The sequence below is a fragment of the Calliphora vicina genome, chromosome 4, assembly GCF_958450345.1.
Source record: "Calliphora vicina chromosome 4, idCalVici1.1, whole genome shotgun sequence".
Lineage (NCBI taxonomy): Eukaryota > Metazoa > Arthropoda > Insecta > Diptera > Calliphoridae > Calliphora > Calliphora vicina.
Window position 1 is genome coordinate 122656302 of NC_088783.1, and position 17415 is coordinate 122673716.

At 31.5% G+C, this 17415-nt stretch overlaps 1 protein-coding gene across 1 annotated transcript; it reads left to right on the forward strand.

Annotated features, from left to right (window-relative positions):
- Positions 1–2483: 2483 nt before the first annotated feature.
- On the forward strand, positions 2484–4615 carry LOC135958232 (basic-leucine zipper transcription factor A). The gene has a single exon (XM_065509122.1). The coding sequence runs from the start codon at positions 2642–2644 to the stop codon at positions 4418–4420; it is 1779 nt and encodes a 592-aa protein (XP_065365194.1). The 5' UTR covers positions 2484–2641; the 3' UTR covers positions 4421–4615.
- Positions 4616–17415: the final 12800 nt, after the last annotated feature.

The following is a 17415-nucleotide window of genomic DNA, read 5'->3' on the forward strand; positions in this document are numbered from 1 at the left end:
GTTTTGAGGTGCATTTACAAGGGGAAAAAATGCATTTTTTTCAGTTTTTGTAAAAATTTTGCCATTAAATAATTACTTTAGCAATTTAATTTAAAAGAATCGAAATGTGTACGTAATTGTCGTTCTAATAAGATATAAAAGACAAAAATTAGTTAAAAAATGTTAAAGTAATTAAAAAATCGCCAGGCCATTAACGTGTCTCAGGAAACTATAACATGAAATGTAGGAACAAAATTAACATATTTTGAGAAATATTAAAATAAAAGTTTATTTTTACTTAGAATATATCCATATTTACTTGCATATGAGTTTTTATCTTCGTAGGATACCGCTAACCTATTCCCAGGTATGACCAAAAAAATTATTTTTTTTAACGGCAGTTTCAAAACTCCATTTTCAAATTTTTAAAAATTTTGTTAAACAAATTTCAGAATTTTTTGATCATCACATGGGGATTTATTGACAACATAATAGGGAATAAAAATATTGATGAAACTTAAGAAAAATATAACATGATGTCTAGTATTTACAATAATAGCACAAAAATTAAAATTAACCCTTAAAAGCACTTGGGGTTAAAAAGACACTCAACTATTAAAGTCACGAAAAACACATTCAATATGAATGATGATAACTTTAATGTTTCTCAGAGTTAAATAAATTCAATCATTCAAGTTATTTTTTAAATCTATTAAATCAAAAGTACACTAAAGGGTTAAAATCAATTTTATTATTCAAAAATCCTCAATAAAATATTAATTACGTTATTAAAGCAAAAATCAGGTATAAATACAATATTTTGCCGTTTGAAAAATGTGTGGTCAAAATTGAAGAAAATTGTGAACATTTTTCAAAATGGCTTCGTAATACTATTTTCTAATACCCAACACAATACTTTAAAGTTTGTTTCCTATAAAAATAAAATTTTCATCAGCTCTATTGAAATTGACTATTTTTTAATGGTTTTAGAAGTTTGCGGTCATTTTAATCCCAAGTGCTATTATGGGTTAATTTAAATTTTTCTGTTGTTTTTGTAAATACTGGACTTTGTGTTACATTTTTCTTAAGTTTCATCAAAATCGGCCCAAAAATATATAACATTTCGCTATCTTTCCATGAGAAATTTGAAATATTGAAAAATTTGAAGTTTGACCTTCACGATTTAAGGGTTAAAGTTTTCCGATTTTAGTAAAACTTTCAGACTATATTTTAAATTACCTGGACTATACAATTCTGAATAGATCTTACTTTAAAATCATAACAGTAAGGAAATTCGGCTCATTCTCCAAAATATGGCTCAAAATTTAACTCGCTGGTACCATAGGAGGTATTGTCATATTTTTTTCATATTTTTATTCCCTATTATGTTGTTAATAAATCCCCATGTGATGATCAAAAAATTCTGAACAAAATTTTTAAAAAATTGAAAATGGAGTTTTGAAACTGCCGTTAAAAAAATATTTTTTTTTGTCATTCATTAGAACGACAATTACGTACACATTTCGATTCTTTTAAATTAAATTGCTAAAGTAATTATTTAATGGCAACATTTTTACAAAAACTGAAAAAAAAATGCATTTTTCCCCTTGTAAATGCACCTTAAAACTAAATCGCTAAGTCGGCACGGGTTGCCCTTCTTAGAACAAGCTAAACATTTTTTTGGTGGTATTTTATGTCATTACACAAGTTTTCAGGGGGTACCGTCTCAACATTTCCAAAAATTTAATTCTAAGGGACACTCTAATGTACATACATTGTACATATATTTATTTTACATCGATCGATCGATAAGTTTAGATGTCGCAATTGTCATCACAAAATAACTTTGAAATTATAATTAGTATCATTTTTAATAAATAACTATTTAACTAATTAAACTCTTTTCAATATGCATAACTATTATACATATTTTATTTGAGACATCTTGTAAAAGCGTAAAAGCGTAATAGGGAATTTTATCACAACTTCAATTCTAATTTAGTATTTTAATATAAATATGTATTAAAATTAGTTCTAAACATTGTCCTGCTGTTATTTTTTACAAATCTCTCATAATAAATATAATAAATACTTGATATGTTTATATGTATGTAAATAATTTTTTGTTTATTCATTTGATGTGATGTGATTGATATTTTTTTACCATTGAAAAATATCAATTAACTGTAAACTATTGTTTACTACGTGGTATACATAAGTATAAAATCGATTATAAATTTAAACTATTGCTATTTCTAGGTAGCATCTTTAGGGTTTAATGAAGCTGTAGCAAATGGGCGTAATAGACGTCGTTTTGGTCCTGGCAGTACCAAGTTCTCTTCAGATGAAGCAACGGAAAAGACTTCAGCAGATCAAGTAATAGCAGCTTCAACAAATACGGAATCTAATAAATATCGACGAGGCGGAGCATACTCCACTGATGCTGGAGGTAAATTTAATATATTCATTTCCCCAACTTATACTTATAAATCAGTTTTATTCCCTTAAAGACTACATATACAATACTGCCGATATTAATTTAATACAGCCTGAGAATAAACCTGTACACACTAAAATAACAGCCAAATATACTAGCACTATCACAATACCTCATGATTCATTAGAAGATACTGAAACTGCTGAAGAATATGTAGCCAAAGCAATGGGTATGTATGGTTCTCGATTGCGTGAACCTATACGCGTACCCTATGAACCAGAACCAACACAATCAGAACAACCTCAGCAGCACCATCAGCAACAGCAAAAAGAACAGGATCATTTGCAGCAGCAGAATCAACAGCTATTAGATCATCATCAACAACAGCAACAGCAAGAGCAACAAAAGCAAAACGAGGAACAAAAACAAAATAATTACGAATATTATACATATACCCAAAAGGAAGTACCACATCAGACATATACAACTGACGACGAACAAGCTCCGCAACAGGCTTACGAACAATATCCCTCTCGACCAACATCCGAAAATGATGCCAAACAACAATTGGAAGAACATTTACAAGCCCAGTTGCAAGAACAAATACAACAAGCGCAACAATTGGTAAAAGACAGAGAACAAAAACCACCACAAGCTGAACAAAATGAAGCCGATGAATCTCCCGCTCCAGTATATGAAAAAGATCCTGTCACCAGATCCTACAATATATATGAAGAACATACCGAAGGTTATGATCCAGCACAACAATCCGTGGTCGACCGTAACTATCGCACTAAATTTATCTACAAACCTGCTCCCCAATATCAAGAAAATGCAAATGAAAACGAAGAGAGGATACGAGTGTCCGCTTCTACAGAAATACCAAAAGCCGAAATCATGAAGCAAATTGAAAAGTCTGTTATTAAATATATGAAGGAATTGGAAGCAGAAGGCAAGATTATTGCAGCTCCTCAAAATCAAGAGCCCAAAACCTATTTTAAAGTCATAACAGTTCCAGGAAGTGACGAGAAACGTATAGCTTCTACTACAATTAAACCAACCAAATATATCTCCTCCTCTAGCGGCAGCTATCAAGAACCTTATAAATATTTGGCATCTCAAGCAATCTCATCAACCCAAAAGTACCATAAAAATGCACCTCCTAAGTCCAATTATCAGAATGAAAACGAAAGTGCATATCAAACAGCTGCCCATGATGTAGCCGAATTAACACCAAATGTTGAATTTATATACAAAATAAAAACAAAGGCACCTTTACATACCGCCACAGTAAAAACTGTATCAAAACCTTATAATTTACCCATTAAATCATACGAACAATTTGATCACTCACAAGCATTAAAGAATTTGGAGGAATTTGATCTTTCGCACGTAGTTACAACACCGGATCCAGAAGAACATCAAATTGCTTCCACCAACAAACCAAACAAATTGTATTTCAATTCAGAAATCTATCATGACATCAATTCATTGCCATATAAGCAAAAGCAACGAGCGGAAGCAGAATTTCGTAAATTAAAGGCTGCCGCAGAAAATCATCCAGACTATAAAGGTTACGCGGCTAGTAATTCACAAGGTGGTTATTATGCGGAACCACCATCTGATCGCGAACCTGATCGCGAAACTTCAAGTTCTAATGTTTCCGAAGATGGCTATCCTATAATGAACCCTTATCAGCATGTACTAAAGAAGGAGGCAATGCCTGGTAAATATGATGACTCCAGTTATGAGCAGCAACAACCTCGAAGTCATAAATATAAACCTCTAGAATTTGATAGTTATAATCCTAAATTTAACAACAATCCGGAGGGCTATGGATACCAACAGACCTATAAAACACATCTAACAAACCGACATGCTCCCGGTAAAAGAGGTAAGCGTGGTGGTTCACCCCATCCAAGCGCGAACAAGAAGTCAACACATCGTGCTTCCTTAAAAGATTATGAAGCTAATGTTGCTCTTCGCCCACCACCAAAAAATTAAACTATTATTTTAATAGCCAACGCGAATGAAGTCTTCTAGAAATTTTCTTTATTTGTTTATAATTAATTCTTTTAAAATAGTTCATAGTTGTGCTGAAATATTAAATTTTAAACAATTACTATTGTTTAATTTACACTAATTTTAAATGATATTAAAAGTGTGTTATTTATTTTTGAATAATTTTTATATACAATAGTAGCATGTGTTTTATTTTTACAGAAATATGAGTGATCACAGATCGAGCTCCTTTTTTTTTTGATTTAACGTTTATTGGCCAAATTTTAGCGAATTTAGTTATTGTGAGTTTTTATATCGTTTTATAGATTAATCGTTTTTTTCCAGAAATATAAGTGATCACAGATCGAACTTATCACAGATCACAGATCGAACTTAGACTTGCCACCTTTTGAAATTTCCAAAACGGGACACCACTAAATGATCAGAGAACGTTGGAAAAAAACATGGAAAATGACCTAGTGTGGGTTATAAGACTTGCTGAGTACATTACAAATTGTGTCAAAAAATTTCAGAAACACCTTCAAATTCAGCAGTTATTCTGAAAAAACCGTTTACAGCATAGGTGGCCAAACATGCCCTTGAGGGCATTGTGTTATTCTCACTAATACACACGCAATACGAATGTTCTCAGCAAAAACTCAAAATAAACACAAAACAAAAACAATTTAATTTAATTTAATTTTCGGTGCAAAGTACACATATATTCATTTGTGTTCTCTTTTATATTTTACACTACACCATATGCATTTTAAACACTCTCTTTCTGGCCACCGCTGGTTTACAGTAATGTTTTTCAACTTATCGATCTGTAACTCAGTCAGTTTTTGTTCAATTTTTATTTTTTTAACGTGTTGGGAAAGAAATCTTATTACGCTTCAAAATTTGTAAGTTATAAGTATTGTTTTTGTTACGATCTTTTTTGATTTGAGTCGCTTTTCATTGCTTATTTTGACATGAAAGCTTATAAAAATTTATATCAATGTATAAAGAAAAGTTCTTAATAAAACAATGTTTTAATTTTTCAAATCGGATGAAAACTGTAAAAGTTATTCAACTTTTCATTAATACCTTTTTGAGTATTTTCTCCCCCAGCGCATATAAATGTAAAAAAACAGGGTAAATATTTTCGAACTTTTCTCGAAAATGTTTAATAACTTTTGCAAATATAAACCGATTTTAATAAGTAATATCTCCTTTTTGTCTATATAAAATTGTCTTTAAAGCACTGTGCAAAAAAAAATGGTTTTCATAGAAAAAAATTAAAATAACTATTGTTGAATTTGAAAAATTACGAATAGGCATACAACCTCCATTTGGACGCTTTTCAAGTTCTGACAAAAAGTGTTATTTTGAAGCAGTGTTATCCTATTTTATTTATTAAAATCAACAATAACACATTAATTTTAATTGTGTAAAATCTGAAGAACTATTACTGTGAAAGTCTTCGAACTTTATACAGGAGTAAATAATTATTTTCGAATATCTGGAGAACTATAATTGTGGAAGTCTTAAAATTTTGCCCTAATATCACCCTTACTATTCTACATTTTTTGGGTGAAAATGTTATTGTGTTAGATGGCGTGACATCTCTCATACAAAGTAAATAGTTAATTTCGAATATCTGGAGTACTATAATTATAAAGTATTTAAACTTTGTATGAATCAAATTCTTGTTACTATACGGAGATTGGCTGAAAATGTGCGAGACTGAATTTTTTAAAGTAAATAGTTATTTTCAAATATCTGGAGTACTATAATTGTGAAATTCTTCAAACTTTATATGAATCAATTTCATATCACGACATGAAGTTTAACCAAATTGGGAAGAATCGGAACAAGGTTTAAGTCACCTACACACAAAGGTAAATAAATATTTTCAGAACTATAATTGCGAGATTCCTCAAACTTGTCCGATAGCTCACTTATCACTTTACATAGTTTGGCTGTAAAATGGTCGGGATTGGATTAGTGGGAGTGACACCTCCCATACAAAGTATATAGTTAATTTCGAATATCTGGAGTAATTGCAATGTATTTAAACTTTGTATGAATCAAATTCTTATCATGTACAGAGTTTAGCTAAAATGGTCTAGATCGGAACAGTGGGTGTGAAACTTTCCATTCAAAGTACATAGTAAGTTTTGATATTCAGTTTTTAGAAAATACTATATTTCAGAAAATAAAGCATCCTTGTTTATCGGTATTTCCAATTTTTGATTTTTTTATATTTTTTGTGGTAATTAATGAAAAAGTTGTTTTTTTTTAAACGGGACAAATGGCGTCCCGTTCAGAGTATCGCCGGGACACGGGACATTCGACTCTAAAACTGGTCTGTCCCGTCGAAAACGGGACGGTTGGCAACTCCTTTTATTGATTAAACGCTTATTGGCCAAGTTATTACCGATTTTAGTTATTGTGAGTTTTTATATAATAAATCGTTTTTTTTGTCAGAAATATACGTGATTACAGATCGAGCTCCTTTTCTGGATTAAACGCTTATTGGTCAAGTTATTAACGAATTTAGATATTGTAAGTTTTTATATTAAAAACCGATTTTTGGTCAGAAATATAAGTGATCACAGATCGAGCTTCATTTCATGATTAAACGCTTATTGGCCAAGTTATTAGGGATTTTAGTTATTGTGAGTTTTTATATAGAAAATCGATTTTTGTTCAGAAATATGAATGATCACAGATCGAGCTCCTTTTTTTGGTTAAACGCTTATTGGCCAAGTTATTAGCAAATTTAGATATTTTGAGTTTTTATATAAATATGAGTGATCATAGATCGAGCTCCTTTTCTTGATTAAACGCTTATTGGCCAACTTATTAGCGATTTTAGATATTTAGAGTTTTTATATAAAAAATCAATTTTTGGTCAGAAATATGAGTGATCACAGATCGAGCTCCTGTTCTTGATTATACGCTTATTGGCCAATTTATTAGCGAATTTAGATATTTTGAGTTTATATATAAAAAATCGTTTTTTGGTCAGAAATATAAGTGATCACATATCGAGCTCCATTTCTTGATTAAACGCTTATTGGCCAAGTTATTAGCGAATGTAGATATTTTGAGTTTTTATATAAAAAATCGATTTTTGGTCAGAAATATAAGTTATTACAGATCGAGCTCCTTTTCTTGATGAAACGCTTATTGGCCAAGTTATTAGCGATTTGTTTTTTTTTAAATGGTTAGATTTTTACTGAATGAAAAATTGACCACGCCCGCTTTTGTCGTTTTATATAAAATCGAAAAACGGCTACACTGATTTGGATAATTTTATGTTTAAATGATTTAGTAATCCAATTTAAGTTTTTACTTAAATTGACCACGCCATTTTTTCGATATATCTAAAATCGCAGGACGCCTGGACCGATTTAACTAATTTTTAATAATACATAGTCCGCAAAAGTGTTTACATAAATAAAAATTGTCCACGCCTACTAATACGCCCACTTATTAAATACATCTGCAAAATACACCGGTCTGTGATCAATCATATTTCAGACCAAAATTCTATTGCTTATATAAAAACTCAAAATATCTAAATTATCTAATAACATGCCCAATAAGCGTATAATCAAGAAAAGGAGCTCAATCTGTGATCACCAGGGAAACCAAAATATACAAATGCATGTTTTTTCTGGTGAGTCTAATGAGCACATGGATAAGATATTTACACGTTTCAGAACTATTTAAGAATTTTGGCACCCTTAAATGCATATTTTTGCATATATTTGTTTTAAGAGCATATTTATGTCATATTTTTGCGTTTTTAGAGCATATTTTAATGTTTAATAGCATATTTTGACTATATCAAAAACAAATTATGTATTACTTACTTCTCGCTGTTGTGTTACAGGTTTTTACTTCCTTTGTTTAAAATTCAAAATTGATAAATAGATTTTTTGATATAAAATAAGCCCTATTTTAATAATAGCGCCATCTAAATATCAAATTTTAGTTCTAATTCAAACTTAACCGTTCTAAGTGTTAAAGAAATATTGGCCCATAATCATAGTCAGAAATAAAGAATACTTTAAGAGAATTAAACTCGACTTTACTCCAGAGTGGACTTTAGGTCTATCATAGACAGACCAAAATTCTATTGCTTATATAAAAACTCAAAATATCTAAATTATCTAATAACATGCCCAATAAGCGTATAATCAAGAAAAGGAGCTCAATCTGTGATCACCAGGGAAACCAAAATATACAAATGCATGTTTTTTCTGGTGAGTCTAATGAGCACATGGATAAGATATTTACACGTTTCAGAACTATTTAAGAATTTTGGCACCCTTAAATGCATATTTTTGCATATATTTGTTTTAAGAGCATATTTATGTCATATTTTTGCGTTTTTAGAGCATATTTTAATGTTTAATAGCATATTTTGACTATATCAAAAACAAATTATGTATTACTTACTTCTCGCTGTTGTGTTACAGGTTTTTACTTCCTTTGTTTAAAATTCAAAATTGATAAATAGATTTTTTGATATAAAATAAGCCCTATTTTAATAATAGCGCCATCTAAATATCAAATTTTAGTTCTAATTCAAACTTAACCGTTCTAAGTGTTAAAGAAATATTGGCCCATAATCATAGTCAGAAATAAAGAATACTTTAAGAGAATTAAACTCGACTTTACTCCAGAGTGGACTTTAGGTCTATCATAGACAAGTTAAAGTATACTTCTGACGTTGAAGTCGACTTTAAATATAAAACTAGCTGAAGCTGTTATTAACTCTATTAACAACAGCATCAGCTATTCTTCACCAAGTAAAAAAGTTCTGCAGAAAGTAAAAAATGTTTAAGTTACAAGATATTGGTAGAGATTTTGCAATTATTGAACAGTTATCAATAAAATTAGTACCAAAATATTCTAATTATGATATTCATCTTATATATTTAATTTTTCCACAACAAACAACTTTTTTTCTTTAGTTGTCCCGGTTACTTTTATTGTTTACCTTTTTTGTTTTTTTTTTAATTTTGTATGTCAGCTGTTCAGCGTTGTCACTTGTCTGTATTTTGTTGTATATTGTATGAAAACATTTTCTACAATTGCCGTGGCACCCAGTTAAAGTCGGTTCAATTTAAAACATACTTTAATTTTGACTACAGTTGCAAAATAATTAAAAGCAGGTTTTTATTTTAAAGTTGTTTCTAAAAAGAACCCACTTTAGTGTTTGACTATGATTATGGGCCATTGTCTTTTAAATTTGCTCCCATAACATCAGTTGATTTCGAAGGAACATTTTCTATGTATAAAAATGTTTTCAGATCCAATAGACAACGATTTTTATTTGAAAATTTAAGTCAATATTTTGTAATTGATTGCAATAATAACCTAAATTGAAGAAGTGACTTTATTAACTTATCGATAAAAAAAAAATTTGAATCAAGGAAAGAGAGCTTAGAGGTATGAAAGTACCGAAAAGCGAAACCTTTTTTAATTTTCTGAAATAATGAACCTAGAAAGATTTATTTTAAAATAAATCCATATCAGTTAACTGAATAAAACAAACTGAATACTGAATAAAAACAAGTAAGAGTGCTATATTCGGCCGTGCCGAATCTTCAATTATACTTCAAAATTAAAATTTTAAATATTTTTAGGTAAACAAAATTTATTTTTTTTCCAAAGTTGTTTGTTTAATTTTTTGGAAAAATAAAATTTTCTAATTGTTATTTTAAATTTTTTTTTATTTTTTCAATTTTTTTTTTTTGGTGAAAAATTCGGGTTCAAAATTTTTTTTTCCGATTTTGACCCATTGTAGGTCCAACTTACTATGGTCTTATATACGTCGTTGCAAATGTCTTTGAAATATCCATCATTAGATATCCATATTGTCTATGTTAATGTCTTAGTAATCCAAATATAGGTAAAAACAAGTAAGAGTGCTATATTCGGCTGTGCCGAATCTTATATACCCTTCACCAAATTATACTTCAAAATTTTAAATATTTTTAGGTAAACAAAATTTAATTTTTTTTAGTTGTTTTTTTCATTTTTTGGAAAAAAATTTATTTTAAATTTTTTTTTTTTAAATTAAATTTTTTTTTTTTTAAATTTAAAATTTTTTTTTTAAATTTTAAAAATTTTTTTTTGGTTTTTAAAATTTTTTTTTTTTGAAAAAAAAAAATTCGGGTTAAAATTTTTTTTTCCCGATTTTGACCCATTGTAGGACCAACTTAATATGGTCTTATATACGTCGTTGCAAATGTCTTTGAAATATCTATCATTAGATATCCATATTGTCTATATTAATGTCTTAGTAATCCAGATATAGGTAAAAAATTGGTCAAAAATCGAGGTTGTCTTGGTTTTTTCCTCATATCTCAGCCATTTGTGGACCGATTTTGCTGATTTTAAATAGCAAAATTCTCGAAAGAATGTCTGACAGAATTATTGAAGATTTGGATCCCGAAGATATCTGGGGTCTTCAGAAAACTGATTTCAACAGACAGACAGACAGACAGACGGACAGACAGACAGACAGACAGACAGACAGACAGACAGACAGACAGACAGACAGACAGACAGACAGACAGACAGACAGACAGACAGACAGACAGACAGACAGACAGACAGACAGACAGACAGACAGACAGACAGACAGACAGACAGACAGACAGACAGACAGACAGACAGACAGACAGACAGACAGACAGACAGACAGACAGACAGACAGACAGACAGACGGACATGGCTTAATCGACTCCGCTATCTATAAGGATCCAGAATATATATACTTTATAGGGTCGGAAATGAAAAATGTAGAAATTACAAACGGAATGACAAACTTATATATACCCTTCTCACGAAGCTGAAGGGTATAACAAGTAAGAAAGTATGGTCGGTCAAGTCCGAGTAAATGAGTAAAAATATTTTTCTTTTAAAATATCAATAATTTATATTCGTGAGTGATTTTCGGAAGTGGGCCTCATATGGGAGCTATGACCAATTATGGACCGATCACCATAAAATTAGGTCGTGTGATTTATGTCTATATTAAAGTTAACTATGTTGAATTTTGTGTGTATACCAACATTTTTAAGCGATTTATGCACGTTAAAGTGATTTTCGGAAGCGGGTCTATATGGGAGCTATGACTAATTATGGACCGATCGTAACATAATTTGGTGACATGAATTTTGTATATATAAAACTTATTTGGAGCGAAATTTGTGTAGATACATATATAAATTAAACATTTATGTCCGATAAAGTCCAATTTCTAGGGGACATTTGTATGGGGGCTAGGTGAAATAATGGACCGATTTCAGCCAGTTTCAATAGGCTTGGTCCTTGGGTCGAAAAATTAATATGTACCAAATTTGATCGAAATATCTTCAAAATTGCGACCTGTACTCTGCGCACATGGTTTACATGGACAGCCAGCCAGCCAGCCAGCCAGCCAGCCGTCCAGCCAGCCGGCCAGCCAACCAGACGGACGGACATCGTTTAATCGACTCAGAAAGTGATTCTAAGTCGATCGGTATACTTTAAGGTGGGTGGTTAGACTAATATTTTTGGGCGTTACAAACATCTGCACAAACGCATAATACCCTCCCCACTATGGTGGTGTAGGGTATAAATAGGTCAAAAATCGAGGTTGTCCTGGTTTTTTCCTCATATCTCAGCCATTTGTGGACCGATTTTGCTGATTTTAAATAGCAAACTTCTCGAAAGCATGTCTGACAGAATTATTGTAGATTTGGATCCCGAAGATATCTGGGGTCTTCAGAAAATTGATTTCAACAGACAGACGGACATGGCTTAATCGACACCGCTATCTATAAGGATCCAGAATATATATACTTTATAGGGTCGGAAATGAAAAATGTAGAAATTACAAACGGAATGACAAACTTATATATACCCTTCTCACGAAGGTGAAGGGTACAAAAATAGTCAGCTGTTCTACTGAGTCTACTTTATTAATTTACTTTGGTTGTATTTGTTGCCGGGACGCACTCACCTTGTTAATACGCCTTGAACAAGTACAACATTTACGAAAACCATTTGCAATTTGATTTTGATTAAGTGTTTTCAAGTTTATTGTCTAAAAAATTTTTTTTTTTGGAAATTTATACAATACATTTGTGACTTTTTGTAGAACTTTTTACTTGTCGAAGAACTGCTGATGATGTTAAATGAGTTAACAGCTTCAGCTAGTTTTATATTAACGTCAAAAGTATATTTTAACTTGTTTACTTTATTTCTATTAAAATATACATTTTTTCACAATGGCCATATTGTTTTTGAATTAAAAACGAATTATAAAGCTCTTAAAAACATTAACTAATACTTTGTATATACAACAAACTAATCACTCACCTACTCAATCAGCATACATGTGTATTTAAGTATGTTCCCTTTCCGTTTACATTTTACTGGTACAAACTTATTTTCTCATTTATTTAGCTTTTTTGCTTTCAAAGATCTGTAGGTACTTTATTTATTTATTTCCTCTTCATTTCCTACATAAAACTTAAAAGCTTATTTGACCTTTATTTACTTTGTATAAAGCTTTTATCTTTCACACGCACACTCCACCAAGACTTTTTGCCAACGAACGGCCCGAGCAAAGCAACACACCGACCGGCACAAAATTGCATTCATACAATACATGTTTTTCTAAAAATTGTTCCAACACTTTTATCACAAATTTACTTGATATTTTTAACAATATTTTTACACACATTTATTAAGCAATATTTAAATTTTATACTTATGTAAAAATATTTGCAATTTTTCAACTTTTTACACGATTTATTTATTAATTAATCGAGCTCTAATCACCAAACAACCGAACACTTGTTAAATTTCTAGAAAACTAAAACAAAAATGTTACTGTTGTTGTAATTAAGTGTGTAGTAAAATAAAAATAGTGTTTGTTGTTATTTATTGAGATGATGATTCGAGCGGGAAATATTAGATTCGCCTTGCCCCCAACCAAAGCAACACACCGACCGGCACAAAATTGCATTCATACAATACATTTTTTTAACACTTTTATCACAAATTTACTTGATATTTTTTAACAATATTTTTACACACATTTATTAAGCAATATTTAAATTTTATATTTATGTAAAAATATTTACAATTTTTTAATTTTATACACGATTTTTTTATTAATTAGTCGAGCTCTAATCACCGAACACCGAACACTTGTTAAATTTCTAGAAAACTAAAAGAAAAATGGTACTGTTCAAAGTAAATTAGTAATTAATATACCTTGGTACTGTTGTTGTAACTAAGTGTGTAGCAAGCAGTGTTACCATGTATTTTTTTCAAAAAACTTTTTTTTAAACAAAAAAAAATTATTTACTAAAATTATACTAATCCCCGTATTCCGAACTATATAACAAAACTGAAAGTTGTATCACTTTTGTATGAAAATGGTTATAACATACATTTTTGTTATAATTTTATCATAAATTTTTATGATGCTGTGCAAGGCGTATTTAACAAGGTGACAGTAGTGGCGAATTGAAATAAATACAGGCGAATTCACTTATTTTTTATATATAGAGTTTGACATACGGACGTACGAGCGAATATTTTTTATATATGTAGTTTGACATTTGTGCGAGCTATTTCTATAATCAGCTGTGCTGCCGATGGCACCTTATTAAATGCACCTTGATGCTGTGCTTGTTGCTATAAGCCATAGACTAACATAGACCCGAATCAGCTGTTTTTAGCAACATGGCGGAGGCAAACAAAAAAAATTTACGAAAAATTAACAAAAGAAAATGTATAATAAACCACGGTAGATTTAAAAGAGGGACAAACATATACATTTATCTTTCTATATCTCGTCTCACACACTCATCGATTTTTTACTACATTTTATTTTTTCTCTCGCTCTAAGATCTGCCTTAATGGCGGAATTGAAAAAATGTAAACAAAACCATACGGTTTGAAATTACTTGTTTGACAGCTGTCAATGGTCTCTTATCTGTAATAATCTGTGCTATAAGTCTTGTATTTTTCGCTACAACAACCTCAAGTGAATTGACAGTACAAACCAAGGTGCATTAAATAAGGTGCCATCGGCAGCACAGCTGATTATTGAAATAGCACGCACAAATGTCAAACAACATATATAAATAATATCCGTTCGTACGCCCGTATGTCAAACTCTATATATAAAAAATAAGTGAATTCGCCTGTATTTATTTCAATTCACCACTGCTGTCACCTTGTTAAATACGCCTTGGTATAAATCAAGGCTAATTTATACAAGGTGGTGGTAGTTCTACAAAAACAACAAATGGTCTTAACAAATGTCAAAAAACAGAAATTAAAAATTAAACAAATATGTATTAAAACTAAATATAGTGTAGATAATTGAATAGTGAGGGCTTTACTTATTTATGCAAAATATAAATATTTTGTTAATTAGCTTAGAATATGAACTGTCAATTCACATGTGGTTGTTGTGGCGAAAAATACAACAAACTCAAAAGCAAAAACAACAACAGGAAACTTGACAGTTCACTTACCTTTTAACAAAAACAAAGTACCTGTTGTTTCTGTAATTGTTGTATTTGTTGTAGTACTGTCGCTACTTTATTAATTTACTTTGGTTCAAACTGAATAAAAGAAATAGTAATAGCTGTTCCACAAAGTATACAGAGGCGTCAAATTTGACAGTTCAAAAACACTAAAATCAGCTTTTTTTGAAATTGTTTCGATAGAAAGAGAAAACAAATTTGCGGTTTAATACAGATAGTGCGTTAAAACAAACAACTATATAAATAAGCACAAAACCAAACCAGTTGAAATTGTTTCGAGCGAAAGAGACAAATATATTTTTTTTGCCATGTCGCCTCTGTATACTTTGTGGCTGTTCTACTGAGTCTACTTTATTAATTTACTACTAACAAAACAGTGTTTTTATAGTATGATGTACTACGGATGGATTTCAATATTCCTGTTTCAAATTTAATTTTGAGCTTTGTAATGGCATATTAAACAAGTAAGAGTGCTATATTCGGCTATGCCGAATCTTATATACCCTTCACCTTTGTTGTAGATGCATTATTATTTTTTATAATTAGTATATATGTATGTACATTGCCCACTTTCAGCGTACAGCATCCTAAATTTATCAAGAACACAAAAAACAACAACGCCAAACGAAACAAAACACCAAAAGAAAAAACAAAAACAAAATACGCAAGCCAACGAAACCAACACACATCCAAACATACGTTTAATTGTATAAAAAACAACAACGCCAAAAGAAACAAAACACAAAAGACAAAAACAAAATACGCAAAGCATGCACATCCAAACATACGATTTGTTGCTTTTTTGTCAAAAAAACCAACACACAACCAAACAAACGTTTAGTTGTATAAAAAACAACAACAACGCCAAAAGAAACAAAACACAAAAAAAAAACAAAATACGCAAAGCATGCACATCCAAGCATACGTTTTGTTGCTTTTTGTCAAAGCATGCAATACATTGTGTTTTTTGATGAAATTTTCAGAGGTTGTCTCGGATTTTTGCTCATATCTCCGTTATTTATGGACGGATTTAGCTGATTTTAAATATCAAAATTCTCGAAAGTATGTCTGACAGAATTGTTGAAGATTTGGATCCCGGAGATATCTGGGGCCTTCAGAAAATTGATTTCAACAGACAGACATACAGACGGACATGGCTTAATCGACTCCGCTATCTATAAGGATCCAGAATATATATACTTTATAGGGTCGGAAATGAAAAATGTAGAAATTACAAACGGAATGAGAAACTTATATATACCCTTCTCACGAAGGTGAAGGGTATAAAAATTAATGATGGTTGTCAAGAGGAATGATTTTCTTTGCGAATCGAATTATACAATAACCCATCCTCCAGATTCTTTTTTACAAGCTTTTATTTCACTTGCAATGTTTGTTTTCTTATTTGTTTGTATGTTTTTATACCCTTCAGCTTCGTGAGAAGGGTATATATAAGTTTGTCATTCCGTTTGTAATTTCTACATTTTTCATTTCCGACCCTATAAAGTATATATATTCTGGATCCTTATAGATAGCGGAGTCAATTAAGCCATGTCCGTCTGTCTGTCTGTCTGTCTGTCTGTCTGTCTGTCTGTCTGTCTGTCTGTCTGTCTGTCTGTCTGTCTGTCTGTCTGTCTGTCTGTCTGTCTGTCTGTCTGTCTGTCTGTCTGTCTGTCTGTCTGTCTGTCTGTCTGTCTGTCTGTCTGTCTGTCTGTCTGTCTGTCTGTCTGTCTGTCTGTCTGTCTGTCTGTCTGTCTGTCTGTCTGTCTGTCTGTCTGTCTGTCTGTCTGTCTGTCTGTCTGTCTGTCTGTCTGTCTGTCTGTCTGTCTGTCTGTCTGTCTGTCTGTCTGTCTGTCTGTCTGTCTGTCTGTCTGTCTGTCTGTCTGTCTGTCTGTCTGTCTGTCTGTCTGTCTGTCTGTCTGTCTGTCTGTCTGTCTGTCTGTCTGTCTGTCTGTCTGTCTGTCTGTCTGTCTGTCTGTCTGTCTGTCTGTCTGTCTGTCTGTCTGTCTGTCTGTCTGTCTGTCTGTCTGTCTGTCTGTCTGTCTGTCTGTCTGTCTGTCTGTCTGTCTGTCTGTCTGTCTGTCTGTCTGTCTGTCTGTCTGTCTGTCTGTCTGTCTGTCTGTCTGTCTGTCTGTCTGTCTGTCTGTCTGTCTGTCTGTCTGTCTGTCTGTCTGTCTGTCTGTCTGTCTGTCTGTCTGTCTGTCTGTCTGTCTGTCTGTCTGTCTGTCTGTCTGTCTGTCTGTCTGTCTGTCTGTCTGTCTGTCTGTCTGTCTGTCTGTCTGACATACAGACTGTCTGTCTGTCTGTCTGTCTGTCTGTCTGTCTGTCTGTCTGACATACAGACTGTCTGTCTGTCTGTCTGTCTGTCTGACATACAGACTGTCTGTCTGTCTGTCTGTCTGTCTGTCTGTCTGTCTGTCTGTCTGTCTGTCTGTC